Below are 27,404 nucleotides of genomic sequence, written 5' to 3' on the forward strand. Positions count from 1 at the left end.
CGTTACACTTCTTTGCCGGACCTCGCGGAATGTATTACACATGACACAGTGCCTACTCTCTACTCACCCCTCTATGATGTTTCTGCGTATTCGCAGGTTTACCCTTTCTGTTCATTTTTTAACAATAAGTGCTTTATACTTCTTATGAAAGCCAGTTACATTCACTTGTGATGCTAATTGCAACCTAGTATTTCAGACTGCATTTGCCACGTTGCTTCAATTATGTTAAATAATGCTGGGGTTGGCCCCTCACAAGACCGGCCCAACAGGAAACTTTTTAAACGTCCTTTTGATCAGTCGACTTCTGGCTTTATTAGAAAATCAGCTAAAATAAAATGTACATGGAACCTCTTTTATTTCATGTCATTACATACATTTGTCAACAGAAAGGCAAAAACCAATATATCCATTCTGATTCAGGACTGAGTGTAGGCTAAATGTTTGAAAGGAATAAAACAAATTTTTTTTGCCAAATGTATGTTCCTGGGTTCTGAGCGTAATTTACCTCAGCATTGATGGAGTGAACCTCAGCCAGCAGACGCAACAGCTCTCGAGTTTCACTCTCTTCCTCGCCCATCTGTTTATCTGGGGTCACAAAACACACACACACACACACACACACACACACACACACACACACACACACACAGTTCTTTTAATAGACACCAGTATTCATCTTTGCAAGAATTCAAGCAAATTTGCCTATGCTGTCTGCACACTCAATGTAATGGCCGTCATTAATCAATTACACCTGGAGGGTGCAATATATTTGCAGTGTCAAATATTGGTCCACATATTTAAAATGATTTCAATATTGATCATTCTAGAGTGTTAATCCATTCAAATGAACCTTTGACACAGACCACTGAGGGCCCATAATGATTCCAAAAAAAAGAAACATAATGAAAGTAATGCAAACAGATCTCTTACGCTCGATTTTCCATCTCTTGTCATCATAAAGCAGACAGAAGCGGCAAGCTGCCCTGCACACATCCCACACCTCGTGTTTCCGTGCAGCTTTAACTAGGGATGCCCACAACCTCGTCCTGCCACAGATGCGAACAGAAATACAAGACAATACAATGACAAACTATACCAACATTTCAGCTAAGCAATATGAGGTTTTAGTGGGGTTTTATCTGTATTGGAGCTACACCAGGATTGAAATTTGAATGGGATCTCTGTACTCATATACACCTAAGGGCAATTAAGTAACCAATCCACCTACCAGAATGTATTAATTTATTTATTCTTTGGTGCTGTGGTATTTTTTTTTTTTTTTTTTCAAAAGGCAAAAGTTAAAAACTTACAGATTTGAATACAGGAACACCACTGTGTTATTATTATTAGTGTGTTATTGTTGGGCATGGACTTTAAATTCTCTCAGGACACTCACTAAAAATAAACTTTAAATCCTTTGAACTTTGCACAGAAAAATTAAAATGAAAAACATTCTAGCTCTGTATTTATTTACTCTTTTCAGGTAGTTTCAAATGTATTTTCAGCTTGTTTTCAGTAAGTCGTATAGTACACTATTTCTATTTACAGACACTTTTCAGTCTTTTTTAGTAATTACAACAATTTTTACACAGAAACATGCACATTTAGTTAGGTAACTAGGTTAGGTAACAAACAATTAATGCTTTCTAGACCAAGCTATTCTTAATGCCATGTTCTCTCTCTCTCTAGTTCTGGTGCGAGCCCTCTTAATGAGCTCCTTGTGGATTCCCATAAATCACACAGAGCTGCTTCACATGTTTTCACCACAATAATCCTTGAAACCTTTTGCAATACTCCTATGAGGTTAGGAAACACAGATCCAACTATAACTCAGATTTCACAGAGATGTCACATCTTGGAAGTAAACCGGTATGCAAACAAGATAAGCAACTTCGAATAACCCTATACTGCACCTCTCTCTGTCATCTGTGTCTCTCTCCAAGCTGGAAAGATGAAATTCTATTTTTTGTACACACGTCCTGTAGTGCTTGGCCTTAGCAGCAAGTTGCTCCACTTGGTCCTGTAGGCTGCTAGCAGACACTGAATGTGAAACATGAAAAGCAAAACAAAGTTAGAAAGTAGTATCAGCCAAACTGTATCCACAAGAAAAATGTGCAGAACCAAATAATCAGAAAAACAAGTCATAAGGATGGGCTGTTATGGAAAAATAACACTGCACAACAAATATTTGTAAAGGTTTTGCTTCCTGAAAATTTTTTGCTGATTGTGATAGGGACCTTATAGGTAAACACAAATATAGTTTTAGTTTGGCTGCACCACGTAGACATTTTGATAAAAATAGACGGTTATTATTTTATTGGCAATAATGTATTTAAACCACAGTAGGGCTGTAGCTATAGAATATTTTAGTAATCGGGTATTCTATCTATACAGAGCCAGTGCTATATTTTAGGAAAGACATTACAAAAGAGGAAATTTTGGGGGAAAAAAACGGTACATGATAGCGTTTTAAATAAGCAGTTACTAAATCGATTATTAAGAAACCTGACCTTGACCCCTGTCAGCTGTCCAATTACAGGCCAATATCAAACCTCCCCTTTATCTCTAAGATTCTGGAAAAGATAGTAGCACAGCAACTATGTTCATATCTACATAGAAATAACATACATGAACTGTATCAGTCAGGATTTAGGCTTCATTATAGCACAGAGACAGCACTCGTTAAAGTAGTAAATGACCTCCTATTGGCCGCAGATCAAGATTGTGTTACCATGCTTGTATTACTCGACCTCAGTGCAGCTTTTGACACTATTGACCATAGTATTCTTCTTCAAAGATTGGAAAATGTAGTAGGAATTAAGGGTACAGCCCTCTCCTGGCTCAGATCCTATTTGACCGATCGGTATCAGTATGTAGACTTAAATGGTGATTATTCTGCATGTTCTCTAGTGGAGTTTGGTGTTCCACAGGGTTCAGTTTTAGGCCCACTGCTTTTTTCCCTTTACATGCTTCCTCTGGGCAACATAATCCGTAACCATGGTATTAGTTTTTACTGTTATGCTGACGACACACAGTTATACATCTCAGAAAAACCTGATGAGATAAACCAGATTAATAAAGTTGAGCAATGTGTGCAAACCATAAGAAATTGGATGCTAATTAGCTTCCTTCTGCTTAACCCAGATAAGACAGAAGTTCTAGTCATAGGACCGCATACAGCTAGAAGTAAGATTCTAGATCACTCTGTAACTTTAGACGGCCTTTCTGTCCCATCAAATGCAACAGTAAAAGACCTTGGTGTGATTATAGATTCCAGTCTTTCATTTGAAGCTAAACGATGCAGAAAAACTAGTTCATGCTTTTATCACCTCTAGGTTGGACCATTGTAATGCCCTACTGTCTGGTTGTTTAAGTAGGTGCATAAACAAGCTTTAGCTAGTCCAGAATGCAGTAGCGAGAGTCCTCACTAAAACTAGTAGATACGAGCACATCACACCTATCTTATCTTCACTTCATTGGCTCCCTGTGAAATTTCGCATTGATTTTAAAATACTACTTTTGACATATAAAGCATTAAATGGTCTCGCGCCGCAGTATCTGAGTGAGCTAATAGTGTCTTACGATCCGCCACGCCTACGTCGATCAAAGGATGCAGGCTGCTTATCAGTACCGCGTATAATGAAAACTACAGCTGGGGGCAGAGCTTTGTCTTACAAAGCCCCAAAGTTATGGAATAGTCTTCCAAATAATGTTCAGGACTCAGACACAGTCTCAGTGTTTAAGTCCAGGCTAAAAACCTATTTAATTAATCAAGCATTCTTATAAATAGATTTGCCTTACAGTAGGTAAAGGAACAGATCTGGTGGACTCATGGACGTAGAGTATTATGGTGAACTGGTATGTTTAGATTCTGTCTTTCCCACTCTCATTGATCACTCAGGTTTGTTGATGGTGAGGTGATTGGTTGCTTTCATGAATGTGATGTAACAGAGACCTGAGACTTCACAGGCCATGAAACTGGCCCCCGGGATTCTGCCGCCAAAGAGGAAAAGGCAGCTGTGCTCCAGGTTAAGGCCCTTTTTTCCCAGCCTGGATCGCCACTCCAGTGCCTCAAAATCAACAAACTTCCAAGGAGCGCTGGGTGGGGCTGGCTGGCCAGTCAGCAAAGAGGACAATCGTTCAATGGAGCATGCAGGATCTGCTGCCCACACAGGCCCATCGCTATCACTCGCCAGCCTTTTGCCTGAATGCCAGCAGGGCACTGCCTCCAGATCCGCACATGCACAACCTCACAACTTTACTTGCCTTTTTTCTTTCCTACCTCCTTAAACCCTCTCCCTCTCTATTATCCATAATAAAATTACTCTTTTCCATAAGACCTCGCCTTGTGTCTGTGTCTCTGTGGTGCTGCCCTACGTTAAATCTGTTACGATCTTATAGCAATTTATTTTTGAAGCATCAAAGAATGACAAATAAATAATTTCATCCATAATTATACTTACTGCTATAAACCTAAACAGTCTTTTTTTTCCATTTTTATAAAATAAAGCTTTTGAACATAACTATTATTGCATAAAGTGCAAAGTCTGCTGTCCTAAAATCTTTACTGAGTAAAAACCAGATTTTGGTTGGCCTGAAATTACATTTACGTGATTGTAAACTTCAGCTTACACAAGATTCACAATCACTGTGTATTACCACTCTTAGCCACAGGCACAAGATGAGAAAGATCAATCAGTGGTATCAATTTGCCACAGAGCTCTGGGACGTAGGGTGAATGTAAGGAGGAAATAGAAATGCCAACAGCAATATAAGTGGTACCCCACGTAACTGTTTTTATGTGCTTGTTAACTGCTGTGACTACTACCACCCACAGTCGTTCCAATGGCAAAACATTAAAAGAAAATAAAAAATAAAAAATAATACCTTTAGCTGTGCTTTCTGCATCCAGGACCATCTGGAAAGTGTCAGGTGCCAAAGCAATACCAGCACTAACCAGTGTGGGGCGCCAATTCTTCACTGGCTCGTCACCCAGCCACTCTTTCGTCTTTAAATGCAAAAAAAAAAACCCTCCAATTATTACAATACTGAAAGCTGTAATTTTAATTGTTCTGCTTGTTTTTTTGCAGTTTCACATATCTACCCTAAAACCCCAGACGCCGGTTAGAGCAGAAATACAATTGTGTAGCACTCAAGTGATCAGACCTGTTGGATAAGCATGGCTGCCTGGTCCTCTGGGCGTGTGGGAGTGATGTAAAGCTTGCTACGAAGTTGAAGGAGGTGAAGGGAGAAGGAAAGACGCTGCTGGAACTTGCCGCTCTCATCCAGGCTTAGAGCTGCACGGAGGTGCTGTATTGCAGGCTCCAACCTCTCCGCTTCCTCCTCTATAGCAGCCAGCTCAGCATGGATCTGACACCGCATGTCCAGCAACATGCTTATATTACAAAAAAAAGATGTACATTTAACAAACACTGAATATGCACTTAGTTTTTTAATATATCATTTTAACAAAGAGGACCATGCTTAAAAACAACCACTGATATAAGAGTCAAGAAAAAACAAAATGTTAATAACGTCCAGATGTAAATAGGAAATACGTGCCTATTAATGTTTTCTAAGGCTTGTGAGAGAGTGATCAGGGGGCTTTTGAGGTTTTTCCGTAGATTATGCTGAAGTAGAGGTAAACAGCTGTTCCACAGAGTGGCACACACACTCTGTGTCACCTGAGCATCTCCCTCTCTCACTGCTCTTAGAAGCAATGCTTCCAAACGTCTTACTATACTTAACTGGGCCTAAGAACAGAAAGATTTCCCAGGTTAATCGATGCACAGTACCACAGACTATCAGTGCATGTAAGAAGAGCTGAAAGAAAATTTGGTAAACATACAGAGTGTAAATTCTAGTGATGTAATTACACTTCACTGTGCATTACGGTGTGCATTTGTACAGTAGCACTAACCAAAGCTTAAATTCAATTGATACATAAAAAAATAACAATTTTGATCATATTCAAATCGTCCAAGCTTGATCAGTTCAAACCTTCATAACCCTTTGCAAGCCATATGAAGTTTTATATAAAATATATTAATTTTTACAAGTGTTTTATGTTCATGCACGATATTAAAACTTAATCAAAAGAATTTATTCATTAGAACTTATAAAGTTTGTTCAGATCAAATATATTTAGATTTACAGGTGTTTCATGTCATTTATGCATAATATTAAAACCTAAATGAAAGAATTTCATTCATCAGAACTCGTTTTTATAATGTATTTTGTGTAGGTTTAACTTTGTGTCATGTTCGCAAATTAATCTCAACCCAGTCACTTAATGAAAGGAGTGTGGGAGTGTACAGTAAAGTTGAATGAAAACTCAGGAAGTGAGAGGAAAGAGGGACATGAGGAAGAAATCTAGGTGCTATTAGAGAGTATTGGACTAGCCGGGAACAGGTAAACTTGTGAACTTACGATTTAGTTATACTCGTATTTTTAACTGCCGATGATTGTTTGCTTATATGAACATTTTCCATTGAAATATCACGGATATCGCCACAATGAATTACACCCACTTGAAGCTAATGCATTCAATAAAATCAAAAAACCTTTACCTCCACACTGCCTTTGGTATAGTCTGCAATGTTGCTGTTCTGTTTACTAAGAGCCAATTCACATTCAACACACTCCACCATGATACGCTGAACAGCAGCCTGGAGCAAAAATAAAAACAAGCACAATCTTGTTCTCTACTTCACAGAAATTGCAGGTAATGAGTAACTATTTTGTGAAATTACAAAGTAAGAAGGACTCAGTCCACTCACAGTGTCATCGATGGTCTTTAGCTCATTTACACACTCCTCAGCCATGAACTGCTGTCTTAACTGGAGAGAGAGGAAGGACAACTCCAAAAGGAGCTCAATCCTGCCAAAAACCTTTACTTTATTGATCACTATATCACTCAGCTACATCAGAAACTTATTAGAATCTATAAATGTATACATTTTATAAGGTTTACACTATCGAAGGATAACCGATTTACCTGTCAGACAATGGGATGTGAGACGTGTCATCAGTGTCATGACTATAACGGTTGGAGGCAGCTGATGGGGTCTGAGATGATTGAGTTAACAGGAGAAAAATCTCCCTCAGTTCATCCAACTCTTTTCCACCTTTATTCACAGCCCTGCAGGAAACAGCAAAGATACAAAAACAATCCAGTGTATTATTTACCATCACTCACCCTGAGGGTGAAATTACACAATAACAGCAGAACACTCTGGATCTTTAGAAAGAAAAATAGAGCCATAAACTGTACTACATGAAGCCAAAGCCTCATATAAAGACCACACCACAGGTAGTTTTTTCCCCACTAAGTAGCAACCCCCAAAAGCAACCATAGCGGAAGATTCTATTAAAAACTGATGCTTGTAGTTTAAAGCCAAAACAGTAAAGTGTGTGCTGCAAATTGAACGGTTATTGTACCTCAAATTTTTTAAGTTACCTACTCAACAGGTAAAGTGTACTAAAGGTTTATTACAACAAACGAATGGCTTCATTGACCAGTTATTAATTAAAATTAACGATGTGTTCTGTGCAGTATCGTATCATGATGTGTTCCTTGTATAAAAATTAAGATGTATTAAGTTGATGATACAGACTTTAATCTATTTAAAATAACTGTGAGATTGGATTGCTGATGTGATGGTGGTGAAACAAAACTTTTGAGCCAGATAAACAATGTGAACACACACACAGTGGTTTCTCGGCATACTCATGGCCCAGCTCACAAATTTTTGCCTTAAGAAGAATGTTGCCTCAGCATACAAAGCTTTTTTGGCATATGAGCGTGTACAGCTTGAAGCCGTTCAAAATTTGTTTGTGTCAATAGAAAGCCAAGCGCAGCAAGTTTACATATTTTTTTGTGTTTTTTTTTTTTTTTGCATTTTGTGCAAGATTTAGTGGTCATAGCACCATGGGTCCCAAGAATGTTTTTTAAAAAGCGTAGCAAGAAAAAACTGGGGGCCACTTTTAGTTTTGTTTTTAAAGCAGCCAGTGCCAAGAGGAATCATAAATTAAGGTTCAGTAAGGTTTAATGACTATTTCATATTTATCTGTTTCATATTTTACTTAATACATGTCTTTTCTAAATGTTTTTATTGTTTTTAAATGCAAAAATATGATTATTGTGTTGGAAATTGGGAATATTATTAATAATTAATTGAATAAAAAATTAATAAAGCTTTTATTATAAAACCAGGGACTTTTGTGCATGCAGCTGTTTCCAAATTTTAATAATGATTAATTTGTGGGTTGTCCTTTTCCCCTACCAGAACACATAACCATTAATTTAAGGCAAATTTAATTAATGAACTAAACACACGTGCATTCAAGCACTACAGCTCAACCTCTCAAACATGAGGTCTTCACGTGCTGACTGCGTGAGCGACCCTGTGCGCATGCGCCAATAAGAAATAAGTTTTAAATAAATAAATTTAAATAAATATAAACCACTATATTACAAGTTATTAAACAAAATATATTCATTTGTATTGTTCATTGTTTATATTGTTTATATATTCCTTATGTCATAACTAAAATATAAACACGTTTTACTGGCAGAATTCACCATAACATCTATGACTTCACCAACACCAGAATCCTAACCACATTACAACCACATCACTCCAACATTACCCTAGTAATGTTATACTACGCATTATACATAATAAGAACAGTCATACTTACTTAACATGCACGCATAATACACCAAGTAAGTAAATAAACTAACCATTAAATAATCTTAAAAAGCTAAATTATCTTAAAACTGAGTTTAGTGCTCGTGAATGGCGCGTTCTGATTGGTCAATCCAGTCAATCTTATTTAAAGGAACCACAGCCTATTTACAACACAATTATCTCAGCTGAAAGCTAGCGTACACACTAGTGATGGGAAGTCTGAATCATTTAAGTGACTCGGTTCTTTGAATTAAGTTCATCAAAACGAACGAATCTTTTTTTTTTAGTCATTTAGCTCATTTCGTTCTTTTGATCCGACTAAAATTCTAAATAAACAGAACAACACCCCCCACCCCACCCCCATATCTTCTGGTCCGAGTCGTTCGTTCTCTTGAATCTATTAGACTGCATAGCATCTATGGGAGTCACGTAACAAAAGAACAAACGACTCGGAGTAGAAGACTCATTGAGAAAGAATCGCTCAATTCTGTCTACTGTGTACTGCACTGCATAGCGTCTATGAGAGTCACGTGACAAAAAGCCGAACAACTCGGGCTAGAAAACTCAAAGACGAATACTCATTTCTTATTCCTGTACATAACCTAGTAGTTTTGCGATGCTTTGCGCGTGCGCGCCCAGTAGAAACTGAACGAATCACTCTCTGAGGCTACCATTTCTTCTGAGTCACGTTAAAGACTCGTTCAAAAAGAACGAATCTTTCATGAACGACTCATGAATGAGCTTTGCTTTTTCATTTTGAGGGGGACTTTAATGCTGTCCATTTCCTGTTGAGCCACATACCCAAGGTGTTCTTTTGAATTAAGATCTGGTGATTGTGAAGGCCACTGAACTGTCAGTCAAAAGTAATAAAATCATAATCCTCCAAGATGCAGAAGAACTGACGAGTAATGATATAAAATTTCACTGTACTTCCTACATGTGAAGATGCATTTATTTATTTTCCACACCATTTGTCTTGTAACGTCAGGAGGGGCCTGAAACTTATCCCAGAGGACATATTTGAAAGGGCTTGGAATTACATTGCAGGGCACAAACACTCATAAAATACATTCAATTTGCAAACACTAAACACGTCTTTCTATTGTGAGTGTAAACTGGAGTATCTGGAGAAAACCTATAAAGCAAAGGGGATGCAAGCTCCACACATACACACAAAGCACTCTGCCCTGGAGGTGTGTTTCAACTAGAGTTAATTTTGTCAACGAAAATAATGATGAAAAATATTATTTGAGGCGCTTTTTTCCTGTGACTAAAACGAGACGACGACGAGACGTCACGGATATCAATGAACAGTGACGAAATTAACTTGCAATATTGTGAACAAGTAAAGATAACTAAAACGTGGTTTTAAAAAAAGAAAAACTGATAAAACATCTGTCTTTATTTTTGTCAACATTTAATTTTTGTCACAATCCACTGCAATATATTTTAGTTGACTAAAACATGACTAAACAAAAATAGGATAAGATTGACTAAATATGATAAAAACCAACAGGGACACTTGTATTAGCAGACTCCATTTTTAAAGATATACACAGATCAGCCATACCATTATGACCACTGACAAATGAATTAAACAAAATTGATTGCAAATTATATACCAACAAACTGTTGACAGGATTATGGGCACCAAGGCTCACCCATACTCAGAGGAACCAAAAGCCAGCCCGTTCACTCCAGCAGCAAAAAAAAGCAAAAAAGTCAAGGCTGTAGAAGGCAAAAGAAAGGCTCCAGAACACCCAGTGTACCATAGCCCACTGCTCGCACAGCAAAGCAGGCAAGGAGGCCAAGACTGCAACCAGGGATCCAAACTAAACTACTCAGATCCAAATCTGAAGTCCATCCAAAGATGCCCCACCCCACAAATTACAACATCTAAAGAATATTGGGCCCATCTCTCTTCCTTGAGTAGCAGGAAGTCCTACATCTTACCAAGTTTCACCCAGTGTATTTTCCCGTAAAGGTTGACCGTTGTGTGTTATTTTGCACAGAGTGATGGCACTTTAGTTTCATTGTACTGTACTTGTTGTAATAAACAAAACCTGTCTAGCACATTATATACACAAGGGCTAACTATGACTGTTATCATCATTTAATCTGCAGGACACAGCCATGTTTTTGCTATCAATGGGTGAATAATTGGTCCACATAACCATCACTATTTTGACTTGTAGCAAACCTCAAGAAAGGAAATCCAGTATCATACATTACATCTATAGGAACAATTACATGGAAGTAAAAACAATGCAAGGCTCACGGACACATTACTTAAATACAAATTCGAAAAACAAGCACAAAATTAGTTATCTCCCTACAGATGCATCAAAAAGCTATATAATCCAAAAATAACATCTACCTTAACAAATCTCAGGTGCATAGTACAAAATGCTTGTGTTTAAATTAATTAGAAAAAAATATCAATGTGGAATCAATCAACCTACTTTTTAAGCTTCTGCAGTTTATAGATAGCAAGTAATTTTGGACTTGCTTTTGTCAAAATGTTGGAGACATCTATAAGATCGAGCTGTACCTGTAAATAATGGCAAACAAAATATTAGCACATAACAGTGCATAGAAATTCTGCAACACATCTAGAAAACTGACATATTGAAAAATAAGGGAACAGAAAAGGAACTACACAAGGCTTATTTGGAAGCATATTGACAGGACCAAGCAGGCGAGGATGCTCAGCTGTGTGGCCAGAATGTAATAAACAGTATAATTGAGCAGAGGGAAGGGTGAATGATTTACCTGTATGGAGAAAATACGTGGATACAGCTCGGGGGTGTGCTGCTCTATAAAATCAGAGGTGACCTTGGAAAAATCAGCAGCCTCGTTCTCTTTACCAGCATCCACCAGGCACTCCACAAGGAGTCTGAGCATAAATGCAGGGGTATTTAAAAAGTTAGCCTCAACTCATGCCACCAAGTTTGCTAAGCAAAAAAGTAATTAAAAAAACATCTGAAGCTCATATTACATCATCAATTCAGCCCGCCAGACAAAGTCAGGCTCGGCTACCTCCTCCAGAGCACTGAGCACCTGTCTGAGAGAGGAAACGAGGTACCGCCTCCAGCCAGGCCGCAGGAAAGCCCGTACCGTCTGAAGGTACAGAACAGAAGCGTTGAAGACTAGAAAATGGTATCTGTATGAGTAAGAGGGAGGGGAAGGAAAAGATATAGGCAGAGAGAGAGGGAAAGAGACAGCAAGAGAATTAGTAGTGCAAAAAAATTTATATGGAGATAAGGTTTTAGACGTTATTCACAGGCCCTCATAGAATTCTTGTTAGGCTGTGATTATATTCTTATTGTTTACAGACTGATATATGTCTTACATTAGTATCTTTATCCCTTGGTGGTATTCTTAGACCATGACCTATTTGTACCAGGATGAGGATATGCTTTGATGTAAATTACAAAGCACTTTTGTAAGTCTCTCTGTATTAAGGCGTCTACCAAATGCTGTAGTTCCAAATGCAATGGATATTTTTATAAAGCAAAAATAAAAAAATAATAATAATAACAATATTGACAGAAATACTGTATGTTATGTTAAGCATTAGAGAGACGGAAACAGAAAAACAGGAGTTGGCAAATAAAAGATGGGATTAAAATATTCAGGGCATGTTATCCCATAAGATGGCCAAGTAAGCATCACTTTGAACACTTTCTAGCTGTTAAGATTATCTTAACACAGCAGTGCTTTGGGGGAAACTGAGCCTAGTTCAATTATTCAGAGCTGTTGCTCTCTCATGAGTGCCGCTGTCTGATTTCTTAGTACGTCTCAATTTCCACTATGCTCTCTCCATGGATCAAAGACGTTGCAAAAGGCAAATGAACGTTGGATGGTAACAGCCTTGTATTGATGTGCAAAAGCGTAGGCAGCACAGTGACCAGTTTCCATTTAAATCAAAGCAGTGATTATGGCTGCAAAGGAGAATCACCAAACCAAAAGGGCACCTGAAGACTCTATTAGGAAGCTAATTTAACCACTAGAGTGCTAATGTGTCTGCATCTCAATTTCATGGGAAAACATATCTGTGACCCTTTGACTCATTTTTTTTTTTTTTTTTACTTTTTTTGTCCAGCACATCCACACAACTTAATTGAGATCTCGGGAAATTTTGAAGCCAAGTCAACCTTAATGGCTCCTGCCATTTTTCATACTTTTTCTTCTTCTTCTTTGTTACTTAACGGTGATTCTAATCCAGTAGGTTGCATTACCGTCAACTGTAAGTCTCATCTCCTTCAACTTCCCAAGCTCTTAAAAGGGGTGTACTTAGTCTGCAACAGTGTTTAATTTGGTTGTACAGAAGGTGGCGGTACTGCAACATATTGAATGCCAACCACTAGTAACCACCAGGAAGACAAGAAGACAAGTAGGTAGTACGTGTCACAGTAACATCCACCTGAATGCCAGGAACCAAGGCTTCTCGGCAGAACAATGCCCAGAGCATCAACCTGGTGCCATCTGTTACCCGGGTAAGCGACACACATGCACCCAGCCATCCATTTTTTATAAAAGGAGCCATGATTCATCAGACCAAAATACCTTCCTCTTTTATTCTATGGTCCGGTTCTGATGCTCAGTTGCTCGGTGTGGGCCCTTACAGTATGTACAACATAACAAGATATTAAGGTTTATCACTTGTTATTCATTGTTAACCACCAGGCAGTGTTTTTAGGGTATGGAAGATCAAATATGCTGTGGTTGAAAAACAGATCATTGAAGTGATTTAGTTGAAAAATGGCATTAGAACAGACAGATTTGTTTTTTTTTTTTGCCTAAACTGTACCTCACTTATCAATAACTACTGAAAGCTCGCCCCAGATTATAACATTTCTAATATACTGGGATTGTGTGTTGAGATATTACTCTGGTTTATGATTAGTCTTTATCTTTTCTAAGGTCTAAATGTACAGGGTTTAAATAAGGCTGCTTATTTTTCACCTATCTGAGATTATGTCCCAAAATATACCTAATCTAGTTCCTTTTGCGCTTAGACAAGATAGCAATTTTTTTCATGATACACCACCAAAGAAACGGCACAGCATTAGTTTCTCTCATACTTAAACGGCACTTAAGGAGAATAAATGGGAAAGTAATGTTCCATTCTCCCCCCACCTACACAGCCTACCTCGGCTTGTCTTTGGATATCTCTATAGCCTTCAGGTAGTAAGTCACAGCTTTATCCATGTCCTCCTGGAAACAGAAAAATAAATATTGCTTTTCATGAAATACCTAAGAATAAAAGATGTTAAAGAAATGATGTTACAGTCCACGGTGCCTAAGCATGCACCAAGAAGAACTATACCCTCATGATCTATGACGCACATCCTTCTTATATAATGTTACCCAAAAGTGACTATAAGGCCTCTAATGAATCTAGGAAGCATGGATTCTCACCACAGAGGCAATAGTGCGTGGTGAGTTCAGCTGAGCCTGGCAGAAGTATGCGCGGCATAGAAACTGATTAGGTGGGGGTTTGCTCTCTAAGTACATCATTAGGCAGTCCTCTGTGATCTCCTTACATCCCAGCTGAAACGGCAACAGGCACACACAAACACAGTCAAAATACAACAGTATGAAAATGCACTCCAGATGATGAGTCCAGATGATGAATATTTCAGCCCAGTGCAGCATTCACCACACTACCTCATTAAAATCTCCCTTAAGCATGTGAGTTATAATAATGTGAGAGACATATTAAAAAGCACTTTAAGCAATTATTTGTGTTATATTTTTATATATCATTATATTCACGTAATATGAATAGCCAGTAGGTTCCTATCTACTTCATGTCGATACAAAACGTCTTCATGAAAGGGATGTGATAATAATCTATAGGTGCAAAAGATCTCAAACTTTTTTCTTTTTCTTTTTTTAATTATAAGCTACACCTCATTTTTATTCTCTCTTGAAAACCAAAGTATTGGGTCTGTGTATTATTCCAGTACTTGTTGCCATGGTGGGATAATTGGTACAGTAAAATCACAGCACATCTGAGTGGCATGGCAATTATAAAAAGGTTGTGACCAATCATCTTCGCCCGTGTTATCACTCCAAAGCACACCATGGTTATTGCAGTAGAGATTTGCACTTAATTCACTCTGTCTCCGCTGCAGATTAAGATGTTTCATGCATTTCGCAGATAAGAGCTCCAGTGTCTTAACATGTCAATCTTTGGTGCTTGAGATTTATTTCAAACAACTCTTTTTCGAACTGAGAGCACCACCACACGTATTCAAAGGAACATTTTTTTTATCACACAGCAGTTACAGATAAGATTATTTTTCCATGCATGAAGAAGTGTAAAAATTGTCAACGTTCATAATGGGAAAAAATATGCACCACATACCAGAGCATTACTTTCTTTTATGATCATCCTGACTAGCTATAGGAAATATGCCTAGAAACACCATTAGATAACATTACATGTGCTTATTTGTTTTTGCTGCTTCATTTTCACCTGTAAAGTGAATAAGATTTGTTGTTGTGTTTAATATACCTGTTTTATACAATGCTTTGATTTATTAATTAAAATGTGATTGTTTTCAAATTATGGGTTCATGTCTGCCAGGTAACCAGTTGCTGAAGCCAGTTAAATCAATTCGACCTTCCACTTTGCAGTGATATCACCTGAGCTTTAGTTATTGGTATTATAGTTCATCTAAGGGGATCCGACATATTATGCCACGTAACTGCACAAACACACAATCAGTGACTGTAGTCTCTGTTACTATGCATTATTCCCTCTACGCTATGCCTCAATAGTGCTTTCCATCATTACTACAGTAAAAGACAATTTCCAAGCAACAGTGGCACAACTTACACATATCCAACTTGTCTATTTCCGTGCATAATTCATCGCCAGCAATCATTCTCTAATTCATTATTAGGATAATTTTATAAACAAGTGACCGCTGTTGACTAAATATTTGGATTCCTTGACTTTTTCCCACCCCCAGCAATGACAATGTTATATTAAAAAGGAAATTTTCAGGAACACTACTACACCCAACACTTATAATATATTTGCATATACACCCAATACCATACTACTACCATGCTAGTGTTACCAATAAGAATGGGTCATGTAATATCTTAGAAGTGGTGTCTGGTCCTGGAGTATGCTTTTTCCTGCATATTTTGGTGCAAATATATTGTGATGTGATTTTTTTTTTTACTTGCTCTCAGTTAAGCTTAGTTAAGCTTTATTTGAACATACATAAATATATACATTACAGCACAGTGAAATCTCTTAATATTATCCCAGCTCTATTCATATTCCAGCTTTGTTAGGAAGCTGGGGTCAGAGCTATTATATGGCTCCCCTGATGCAGACAGGGTTAAGGGCCATGCTAAAGGGCCCAACAGCGTAGCTCAGAGCCGCAACCTGCTAAACTACCGCTGCCCCAAAGGTGTGATGGCCAAGTGTTCTATTATTAATATCTATACAGTATTTTTTTTGTCTATACAGTAAATATCCTATGAGTGTAGCTACAAAGTAGATGCAACCATGAACTGTTGTTATATGTGTTCTATTTAAATCAATAAATGATTTTGAAATCTTATTGCTTTGGCTGTGTAGGAGCTATTGAAAAAAAGCACACATCTTGACACTAAAGGTGACCCAAAGAGAGAAAGTACTGGGCTGGGAGTAATTCTTTCAAAGGTTGAAAGGTACAAAGGACTTTTTCGAAGCTGGTTTGATAAATACTTTGGATGAATGCAGGATGATAATAAATGGTTGTTAAGTGCTTACCCTGAGAGCTTGCTCAGCACACAGAACAAACAGCTCAGGGAGAAAACACCTAGTATCTGATGCCGAGATAGCATCCTTAATTGCTGCATAAGCTTTCCTCACAGCTTCAGGATCTGCAAGAGACAGAGTTACCAATTACAAAATGTCGGAATAACTTCTCACTTTCATATATATATATATATATATATATATATATATATATATATATATATATATATATCTGATACGTGTTTGATTCATGTTTCAGACATGAATCAAATACGTATCAGACAGGCAGTCCCATTATGGCTCTAGCGTACTGAAAAGACTTATATTTAAAACTTTAATTTTAATCTCTAATCTGCATCATCAAAAGTCCTGGTTTGACTTGAACGACAATTAATAATACATTTTAAACTTGGTTATGTAAATACAGATATGATTATGTTTAAAAAAAGGCGTTCTGGAGCAATTTTTACCGTCTTTGTCCTCTGATTGAGTCAAATATTGTCGAATTTTGAGATCCATTTGCCACCAGGAACCAGTTACAGTCTGATGTTTAAACTGGAAATAAGAAGCTGGGTTATTCTAAAAGCAAAGTACAATAACGACATTTAATACACCTAAAATATCCGGTGTGTCTGGTAGCACGTCGGTATTTAAAGAAAAAAAAACGGACGAAAAGTTAAGTTAAACAGCTAACCAGCAGCCGCTCGAGGTTCGCGTGCCTGTTACTAAGACCCGTATCATAGCAACCAAGAAACCCAGTGCGCGCGCGCGCTCATGAAATGTAGTGTTACGTCATTTCTCTAGTCTAAGTCTGACTGTGCGTCTGTAGTACTGCTCATATACGTACAGTATATAAACTCATCATAATACTTGTCACGTATACTAATCGCATCTTTTACGTTTATTTACACATTAATATTACGCAGAGGTGATGTCATTGCATTACCAGTGTATTAGCAGTTCTGGGGAAGTTACTCAAAAAACGTAATCTGCTACAAAATAATAATTACTACCTTAAAATTATAATTTGATTACATTACTGATTTTTACATGTAAAAAGTGATCAGATTGCTAATTACTTTACTTTCAAGTTACTTTAAAAACATGTGTCACGGCGTGCGCCTCAACCTGTTGACCCACTCTGTAGGCTCCCTACGTAGCCGTCCCTCCTCCTCCAGCATGTGCGCAAAGGGGCGTGGCCGCCAGGTCGGGCCGGCTGGCTATAACTGATATTATTGAATCTCGGGCTTTCTCCGCGTTAAAAATCCTCCCTCTTCCCCCTTCCTCCCTACTTTAACCTTTGTCCTTACTTGTTTTGTTTTTTTTATAATTAAATAAAATCGTAATGTTATGGACATTTGTAACTGTAATCAAATTACATGCATTTAAAATGTAATACCTTACATTATTGAGTTATCAGGAAAAGTAATTAGATTTGTATTCTAATTCCATGGATCTAATACACCTTCTAATTCCATTGCTTCCCAGACTTTTATTTCTTTACAAGGTTGAAGGCATTCAGAATATGCAATAATCTCATATGAACATATGATATTCAGATGTGCCTTAATAACATAAGTAGGGCAGTGGTCAGAATGTCCCAGGTTGCCACTGTTGGGGCAGACACCCATAAAATGGGATTGTTGCACCAGGGAGGACATCCGGTTTAAATCCTGTGCAAAGTTGTTGTGCAGATTAAATGAGTCCACTGTGGTGTTCCCTTAATGAGAGCAGCTGAAAGTCCAACAACCCTAAATGAACTTCTCCTCTGCAGCAGAGGTAAGTTTTGGTCTTGCTTTCCTAGGATGGTCTTCACAAGAGGCAGTTTTATCATGGTCCTTGATTAGTTTTGCAAATGCATTTGATAATACTGTTCTTGCAAGAACTGTTCCTGACCACCATGTCTTAAAACAACAACCAAGGGTTTTGCCAAGGATCCTGCACAGAGCAATGACCTTAACATCACTGAAAACTTTTGGAATGACCTAGGATGCCTAATCCATGCTAGATCTTCTTGTGTGATGCCAGTACCCAACCTTACTTATGCACTATTTTTGCTGAATTAGTAGTCTTGTGATTATAGTAGTGTGCTTGTACTGTACTATACAGTAAGTGATTAATGGGTAGTTCATAAAATATAGTTTTGAATTGTACATGCTATACTCCCACAGCTAGGTCAGAGGAAAGAAGTGAATGGAACAGTAATGATGATCTGGAGAGAGTTTTAATACTATGATATGTTTTTGGGATATAGTACAAAAATAGCTCATATATGAATTTGTTTGTAGAAATGCAAGTGATGGATAAGACCAGGATGATAGACAAAACATGAACAAGCCTTGCCCAGCTAAAAAGGGAAAGCAGCTAACGTAAAATTATAAGAATTAGAAAAAGGGAGTGAACTACACATACCTTTTTAAAAAACACTACAAGGTATCTGCACCTCTTTACCTGTCCTAGGCTTCAGGATACACAAACAGCAGGGAGATTTATATTAGGTTTTAAATTCTGCACTAAGTTAGCAGTAAGGAAAAAAAAAGATACCCACAGACAATATATATAAAAAAAAACCTTGAAAGGAACCAGATTTAACAGGGAACCCATCCTCATCTAGGTAATAAAGGAAAGCAGAAATTGATCTGCGGTCATACTGTGTGTTACCAGGCTGGAAGTTCAGTATAACAGGAGAGGTGTTTAAGTTAACATGGAGCCCACTTTCTTTATTGGAAGCTCCTGCAAACAGCTGCCTGCATCAGATGGTAAAGTGGAACCGTCCCCAGTCAGTACACTCATTCCAAGCAGACCACATGGGGCATCCATGCAATGAGATCTCCAACTAGAAGTGTAGCTCCAGGAGGAGTCAGACAGGTCCAGTGGGGGTTTGAATCACTGGGAGCTCAGTAGCGGCATGTGTCACTTAACAGATAGATAGAGAGAGAAGAGAACAGTTATGTATGGTCACAGTCTCATGTATAATGTATATTTTGTGCAGAGTGCCAGCAGTCTGTGACAAGACTAACGACGACAGAGTAACTGCAAAGAAGAGCCAGAAGGAAACACAGACACGAGGGATCCCTTGGAGGTAACCCAGCAACCAGGAAGAGAAGGGAGAGAAAGAAAAAAGAAATGAAAAAAACTCACCCAACTTATGTTAACTGTTGTGTGGACATCTGGATTGAATGGAAAAACACCTGTATAGTTAATATAAACGGAGATGAACAGAAGGTTTTGGTAGAGCAGAAGGGATTCTCACCTGTAGCCAATGACGAGAGAGAGAGAGAGAGAGAGGTAAACAGCAGGGCCACAGGTACAATAGGTAACAGTAGAGTTTATATCTGTTTAATGTGTTCAACTGGGATCTTAGTAGTTTCCTAAATAAGTCAGAAATCATCAGCTATATGATGGTCAAAGTGTGACTTGTAATGACACACAACCAGTAGCACTGAATGCACTCTATCACAGTACAGGTCACGATGGAATTCTTCATGCCATGGTGCACAGTTTTTCGACAGAACAGCAAAAAAAACATTTTTTTTCTTTTTTTTTTGTCATTTTTTTCTCTCTTAGTTTTGAGTACAATGAAGTCCTGGTGCATCTTATATAATGAGAGAATATGCACTCGGGCACTTTAGATACTGTATATGTTTTAGATACTTTTCAAATAGGCCTATTTATGGCAAATGAGGAAATTCCGCTCTGAGACTGTAAGAACTCGGAACTGTATTACCTTTTTTTTTCTTATTTTCATTCAGCTCTGAGTACCTTTGATTGCTTGTCTCATATACCCTTTGTAATCATCTTGAAAGCCAACATATTACATGTTTATCCAGTACTTTACCTTTCTCTTTTTTTCTCTGTCTGTTTTGCAGGTTTTTACTTGATTTTCTGCTCTGCTGGAGTTTCTTGTGTGCACTGTTGTACTGGGCCCTACTGACAGCAGGAGGACATGTTTTCAGATAATCACAATCTTTTTTAAGAAACTCAATGCCTACCAGTGGAGATATAATGTACATTCCACAGTTAAGGCAGCTCAGACCCTGGCACAGCAAGGAAATATCTATCTTATTGCTTGCATACTCCTGGTTTCACACAGAACATAATTCAATCAATAGTAACCTGAAACAATAAAATATAGAGTATGAATGCAGTTTATTAGTTCACGGCTCATATTTCACTTTAATAATATCTTTATCAAACTCAAGGTCATTTTTCAAAAGTATTGCAAAGAGAGAGAGAGAGAGCTGAACCGAGAGAAATGGTGTTTTAGTTCAGATTAGGGACTGATGAGGATTATTGCATGCACTTTTGTCAAATAGCTATTGCTCTGTAAGCTCCACAATAAGAAAATTAACTCAGTAACATAATTGTGACAAAAATGCATGTAAACACAAGATACAGTTACGTTTACCATGTACATTTGTGTACATTCCAACTACAAGTGTACATGCATGACCATCGAATACCCACTGGCGCAGAGTTAATGTAGTGATTTGATTTGATTTGAACAATTTAAAGTTGATTTTTCAACACTTTTTAGGAGTCTAAACTAAACTCATATGGAGGTAAAATTCTATTACCATATATAAAGTAAAAATTGATCTCTTAACTAGATTTATTTTTAATAATAACTCTTTCAGAGAGTTAAAATCCAAAGTATTCGTAACAAACATGAGTTAGACTGCTGACTTTAAAGTCTGTGAGCTCTGTGAGCAATTCCAATTACACCCCATTAAGCCAACAATACCAGCAAATTATATAGAACCTGAATTCCGGAAAAGTTGCTAATATACACAAGGCCTTTCCTGAAGCTTATGTTGTTCTAAAACCTTTATATACCTTTCAGCATTCATAGTGCCTTCCAAAACATGTAAGCTGCCCATACTGTATGCACTTAAGCACCCCCATACCGTTAGAGATGCTGACTTTTGAATTGAACGCTGGTACTGTAACACCCTGAAAGGTCTTCCAACAAAAATGTCACATTTGGACTCGTCTGACCATGGAACACTTATCCACTTTAAAACAGTCCAGTTTAGTAATGTCAGTGACACAATCATGTCGTCTGAGACCACTGGCAACCTACAAAGGTTTTCGGCCTTGTCCCTTACACACTGGAGTATTCTCCAGTTTCTCTGAATCTTTTGATGATGTAATGCACTGTACATGATAAGATTGCCAAAGCCTTTGCAATTTGACGGAGAGATATATATTTTTTTAGCCTGGCTGAATCTTGCCCCCGTGCCAACTTTTTAAAAAGTTTTTTTGAAATGAGCTCATTAAGTGGATAAAAGTGTAAAATGTCTCTGTTTAAACATTTGTTATGTTCTCTATGTTCTATTGTGAATAAAATAGTGGCTCATATGATTTGAAAGTCTTTTAGAGTTTCCTCTGTGTTTCTCAGTTTCCTCCCACAATCCAAAAACATTCAGATTAGGCTAATTGGTGTTCCCAAGTTGCCCAATGGATTGGCAGCCTGTCCAGGGTGTACCCCGCATGGGATAGGCTCCAGCCCCCTGTGACCCTGTATACAGGATAAGCGATATAGAATGATGAATAAATGAATGAATGAATGAATGAATGAACACATATTTACATTTAGCAGACGCTCTTATCCAGAGCGAGTTAAAAAAGTGCTAAAGTTCCCACACAGACCCGAGGCATATAATAATAATTATATGAGATTAATAAATTCTCCCAAATAATTATTTATTAAAAAAAGTATCATTTAAAAATGTAAAAAATGCTGAGTGTGGCACAATGCTGCTCACCTTCAGTTAATCCCACTTATCAAACACAATATCAAAACATCCTACTTTAATTTGTTTTAATCACAGAAGCAAATGTCCCAGCACAGCAATACAGTTCATTAGTCCATTTATATTTAATTTCATGGGTAAATGAATAATAATAATAATAATTCCTTTGAATTTTATAGCACATTTTTCACATTTGATCTCACCATCGGATAAAAAAAACGTTAACTAGAAAAGTGTTACGTATAAGCGAACATCTGGAAGCTTTGAAAGAAAATAAGTAGCATCTGGAAGCGTCTGGAAAGAAAACAAAGAGGAACAGTAATAGGGATAGAATTAATTATATAAGTGTCTGTAGCACTTTAGCAGTCCTGAGAGAGGGGTGTTTTGTTTTGGTAAACGCCTGAATGTAAAGCATATAAAGCCCTGTGAATATTTAAAGATGTGACTGCAATGCTTCTTCCAACAGCTTCATAAAATATCCTCATAATAGCAAAGATTAGATTATGCAAGCTGTTTAGCCTTTGACTATATATTTGCCTCAGGCTCTTTTTAAAGCCATCAGTGGAATTAACTACAGCTTAAAGTTGTTTAGGTCACTTTTCAACATAACATTGTAATAAAAACAACCTAAAGATTGTTACTTCTACAGTTAAACTTTACAGCCTACCAATCATGTTAGCAGGCTCAGGCTTCCCTCATTTACTCCAAATAAGAAGAGCTGATAATGGGAAACTGTCATTGTCATCACCCGAAGATTGAGCAAACTCAACCACAAATTCTCAGCCTGAGTCATAACTCCTTGCTGACTTCAATCTCCCTTTCATTTTCTTACTTTTTATCTGTTTCCCAGCTGGGTGCTGAACTAACGCTAACAATGTGACTAAAGGAAATTTAACTTTACATTAAAATCTGACAATGCAGAGGGTTGTCCAGACAAGCTGAATTGCAAAATAAGTGAAAACAGGATCATGGTTTTGTTCATAAGTCTAGCACATTCAGCCACAAAACATTGGTGATTCATGGTATTGGATGAATAAATACAATTATTTGTCACATATACGTCAGGGCATTGGTGGCTCTGTGGGTTTTTCAATGCTTTGTAGAAGGCCTGGTTTCAAACCCCAGTGGATCCAGTGCCGGTCCCAAGTCTGGATAAAAATGGGAGAGTTGTGTCAGCAAAGGCATCCAGGGTAAAAACCTGTGCCAAGTTGTCTGTGGATCAGATGGTCCGCTGTGGCAACCTTTTGATTGGAACAGCTAAAAATCCAACCACATTTATCACATGCATTACAGCACAGAAATTATAATTAGTGTTATTTCATTTTTGTAAATCCCAGCTTGTTAGGAAGCTAGGGTCAGAGCAACGGGTCAGCTAGATCCACCAGTGACAGAACCCCAGAGCCAGAACTACTGTATTGAACCACCACTGCTCCGGCCTTCCAGTGACCACGAGATGAGGAGACCTTGGGGTTTCCACCATTCCGGTTCATTTCAAAGTCATTCAGTGGGGTTGAGGTAAGGGCTCTGTTTATGCTACTGAAGTTCAGCCACACCAACGTTTCTGCAAGATGTTTGGGACATTTGGTCCCAGTCAAGAGAAATTCTTAATGCTAATGCATAAGGCCCACATATGGGGGAGTCATATGGGGGAGTCATAGTCCAGTGTCTGGCAATTTTTGACCACACAGTGTACAATAGGTAGAGAAAAATCATCAAGTTACAAGAATGGATACATGTGCACTTTGTAAGATTACTAACTTACTGTACCTATATCTTCCAAATTAATTTTAAAGCACTCTCACTGCCACTTATAGGGGTCTGTCAGAAAAACTGATTCCTATAAATAAGTGTAAAAGCTAGAGGTTCCGAATAATCAAAAGGGCTAGGTTGTATTTTGCATGTATACGATTCATTATTGCATGCTTTTCTTCTAAAGGTTAGTAATGAAAGAATAGGAAATTGATGGCTTCCGACACGACCATATGCACAAATCACTTCCTATTAAATAATGATGAAAAGTCAGTTCAGCACTGGAGCAGAAAGATTAATTTGTGTAAGATTTGTGTGAAGTTAATTCAGTTATTGATCAGCTTTACCTAAGGGTCAAACATTATTCATAGTCATGGTAGCATATTAACATACACATGTCAGTTTTTCTCTCTTTTTTCTGTAAATACTACATCAGAACAATTAGCATCAGACTTAAATTAATGATAGGACATGCTATCATTTATCTTTAATGAGAAAATATATAAAATCTTTTAGCTTTGTTGGTGGAACAACTTGCATCACTTCACTTTGCTAAGTCTTCTAATCTGCCCTTTAAATTTACATGCATTAAAAAAATTGAATCTCATTAGTCTATTTCACTGGTTTCGAGTTTCCCACTTGATCACTCTATATCCGGTAATTATGGTGCCTTAATGTAATTTGCAGTTGAAGGACCAAATCTGAATTGAGTGTGCATTCATTTGTGGTGGGGTTTGACATGGGCAAGATGGATGAATCAGAACCATGTGAAGCTGTGCACCTGCTTACAAGTTTAATAACGAGTGCAACTGATTGATCACCTTGTTAAATTTTCATCACATTTATCCGGAATTGTTTTTTTGTTTTTCCTTGTGTGTTTCTTTTCTTTCTCAGCTATCTGTTTGCCTTTCAAATGCTTTGTGCATGTTAATCAATTGGGCAATACAGTACTAATGTCTCATGAACTCTCATTAGAAGTAAAAATATATTGAAGAAATACTAGATTTATGACTGTAGGGTAAAATACTCAGTAGGGTCCCTATCTTTTCTGAGGTGGTTGACCATTCGGTCAACCACACACTTTGCTGTTTCTACAATCTGGCCCATTGACCATGTTGGTTTCTCTGCCCTATCTACCAAGTCCAGTCTTCGTGCACTTACAAGGGTGACATCCCTCAGACTTATCTTCAGTAAAGACAAGTTCACCTCACTTAGTTTAGCATGCTAGTCGAGGTCTCAGGGTATGGCCAATCGTGTGCACTCCCATTTACTTGGAGTCATAAGTGATAGTTGAGGTGTTATGGAAGACCAAACATCAGATGCCTTGTCATCAGACAAGCGACTGCAGCCATTTGAGAGGTGCTAGTTCTCATAACTTACCCCCTAATACTCCTAATAGTATGTATTATGACGTACTACTGATATCAGGGCAGAAAATATCCCTTGTGCTTAACATCATGAAAGAAAGAGAAAACTTTCAAATAAAACTATTAGAAAAAAAATATGTATATATATTATGCTGGAATGACACATCCTATGAACCATGCAAAAGAGCAGCATGGAACCGGGTGGCATCTCATGACCTCCAGTGTTCAGCGCGAAGATGGAACTGGATGATGATGACACAGAGGACTTTAACAGAGGAGATTTTACTCCTATGGAAATTTTATGCTGGCTCACACAGAATTCAACTGGACTTAAGTAGTCAGTTATCAAATCCCTGTGGAATGGCATACTTATATTTTCATCATGAAGCTCTTGCTGTGCCTCAGGGTACCCACACAGACATGGTCTTCATTTAAGCCAACATTGAAATATGAAAGCTTTAAAACAATTACTGCAAGACATCTGTTTCTGACAGAGACACTATCTGAACACTGCATGTTTTATCCTCCTGTGCATAAGCAATACACAGCTGAGTGAGGACCGGTGTAGACTGGGTTTTAGTGACGGGGTTTTGCTTTATGTCTTTGGTCATGATGCCTTCTTTACACTGGTTATTAACTGTCTTGGTAATAATGTACCTCTTTTTTACCATAGAAACATAAGTCATGTACCAATGTTATAGTTTGTTGTCCCTATGTCTGCATAATTGTCCTCCTGATTCCCTGGTTTCCTCTCATCTTTCAAAACATGAACATAGGTGGACTGGATATGGTATAAACAGAAGGTTTATATCGCCTGTAGGTGTAAATGCTGCTCTTTGATGAATTGGTGGATGTATTCCCACCTCACACCGATGTTTCCCAAACAGATTCCGTATTCGGATTTCATAAGTAGTGATGGGAAAGAAACTGTTTAAGCAACGCAATAAAAAAAATGCAGGCAAAATAATGCTTTTCATCCATATCAAGGGTTAAAACTGTCAAAAACAGTCATAATAGTTAGCACGCGGTAAAGGATGACTGAACACAAGTGTTTGAGCTTGGCATTACGTTTATTAGGGTACACACTATCAAAAAGAAAACATAAAAGCAGGGACAGGAGGTCATTGAGCTGCCCCTAATTCTCAGCTACAGTAAGCTTGTTTTTAGGATGGAAGTAAAAAAATAATTACTTTTGACTACGTAGAGGTAAATTCTAGTTATGAAGTGGAATAAAGTATTGATATTACTGTAATTGACCTATATACATTTTTTTTTTGTATTTTCTTGTTAAAGCACAAGACTGTAAAACTACACTGACCAGGCATTGTAATAATAAAATAAATATGAATACAAACTTTTTTCAGTGGCTCTGTTTTAAATGCCGTTGGCATTAGAGGGATAATCGTGCACTGAATAGCTAAGCCTAGATGTACTGCGGTAAATAATGATTTTTGAAAAACATTCTGATTGTTTTGAGAGACTAAGATATGTTTTACATAAACTTAATTATTCAGACCTAGTAAATGATATAATTATGTGTTCAGTGGAAGAAAATGCACTTTTGCAAATTTAATAGATACTTTTTGGTTGCCCCCCTGAAGTTCCAGAAGTGACTACAAGGGTTATATCCCACTGTGGATACGAAATTATTTGATTTGCATAAACACCACCATGCATTTAGCAACTTAAAGTGAAATCATCCCTGATTGCATATTCATTAAAGCAAATATGCAAATCAAAAAGCTATTTCGGTCATGTGACAGATGCAGTCTTTTGTATGTTCAAACGAATGCTTTTGGTCCTAACTGTAGCATTTTCTAGTGGTAAATATGAAACTATTACATTTTTTACTTTACAATCCATGTGTTAGAAACTAGGCTAAATAAGTGAAAAGCTTTTAGCTCTTAGAAGAAATAAAGAAAATGAAAAAGGGACCATAATTAGCTGATTCTTTTTTTAGCGTTTTTTCTGACGTTAAGCGTAAGGAGGTGTGCAGAAAGCCCACATCATTATTTAAAGATGCATGTAAAGAAGCAAAACCCTGCCATATTTTTCCCGCACTAATTGG

At 37.6% G+C, this 27,404-nt stretch overlaps 1 protein-coding gene across 2 annotated transcripts in view; it reads right to left on the reverse strand.

Moving 5' to 3' along the window:
- LOC128528489 (cilia- and flagella-associated protein 46) overlaps nt 1-17,037 on the reverse strand; it is a 74,370-nt gene extending 57,333 nt beyond the window's left edge. The window contains exons 1-16 of one of the 2 annotated variants that reach the window (XM_053501333.1): nt 16,935-17,037; nt 16,477-16,589; nt 14,118-14,249; nt 13,849-13,913; nt 11,692-11,856; nt 11,466-11,589; nt 11,156-11,244; nt 6,998-7,141; nt 6,780-6,879; nt 6,570-6,668; nt 5,563-5,753; nt 5,167-5,395; nt 4,888-5,008; nt 1,914-2,040; nt 931-1,046; nt 506-585 (exon numbers count right to left, since the gene is read on the reverse strand). In XM_053501333.1, the coding sequence (XP_053357308.1) occupies nt 506-585; nt 931-1,046; nt 1,914-2,040; nt 4,888-5,008; nt 5,167-5,395; nt 5,563-5,753; nt 6,570-6,668; nt 6,780-6,879; nt 6,998-7,141; nt 11,156-11,244; nt 11,466-11,589; nt 11,692-11,856; nt 13,849-13,913; nt 14,118-14,249; nt 16,477-16,589; nt 16,935-16,983 (1,944 nt within the window). In that variant the 5' untranslated portion in view covers nt 16,984-17,037. Of the gene's footprint in view, nt 1-505; nt 586-930; nt 1,047-1,913; nt 2,041-4,887; nt 5,009-5,166; nt 5,396-5,562; nt 5,754-6,569; nt 6,669-6,779; nt 6,880-6,997; nt 7,142-8,703; nt 8,794-11,155; nt 11,245-11,465; nt 11,590-11,691; nt 11,857-13,848; nt 13,914-14,117; nt 14,250-16,476; nt 16,590-16,934 lie in introns of those variants that run through there. The other variant, XM_053501334.1, reaches the window with a different exon arrangement.
- Between the last annotated feature and the right edge of the window lie 10,367 nt (nt 17,038-27,404).

This window comes from Clarias gariepinus, chromosome 8 (genome assembly GCF_024256425.1).
Source record: "Clarias gariepinus isolate MV-2021 ecotype Netherlands chromosome 8, CGAR_prim_01v2, whole genome shotgun sequence".
Taxonomy (NCBI): domain Eukaryota; kingdom Metazoa; phylum Chordata; class Actinopteri; order Siluriformes; family Clariidae; genus Clarias; species Clarias gariepinus.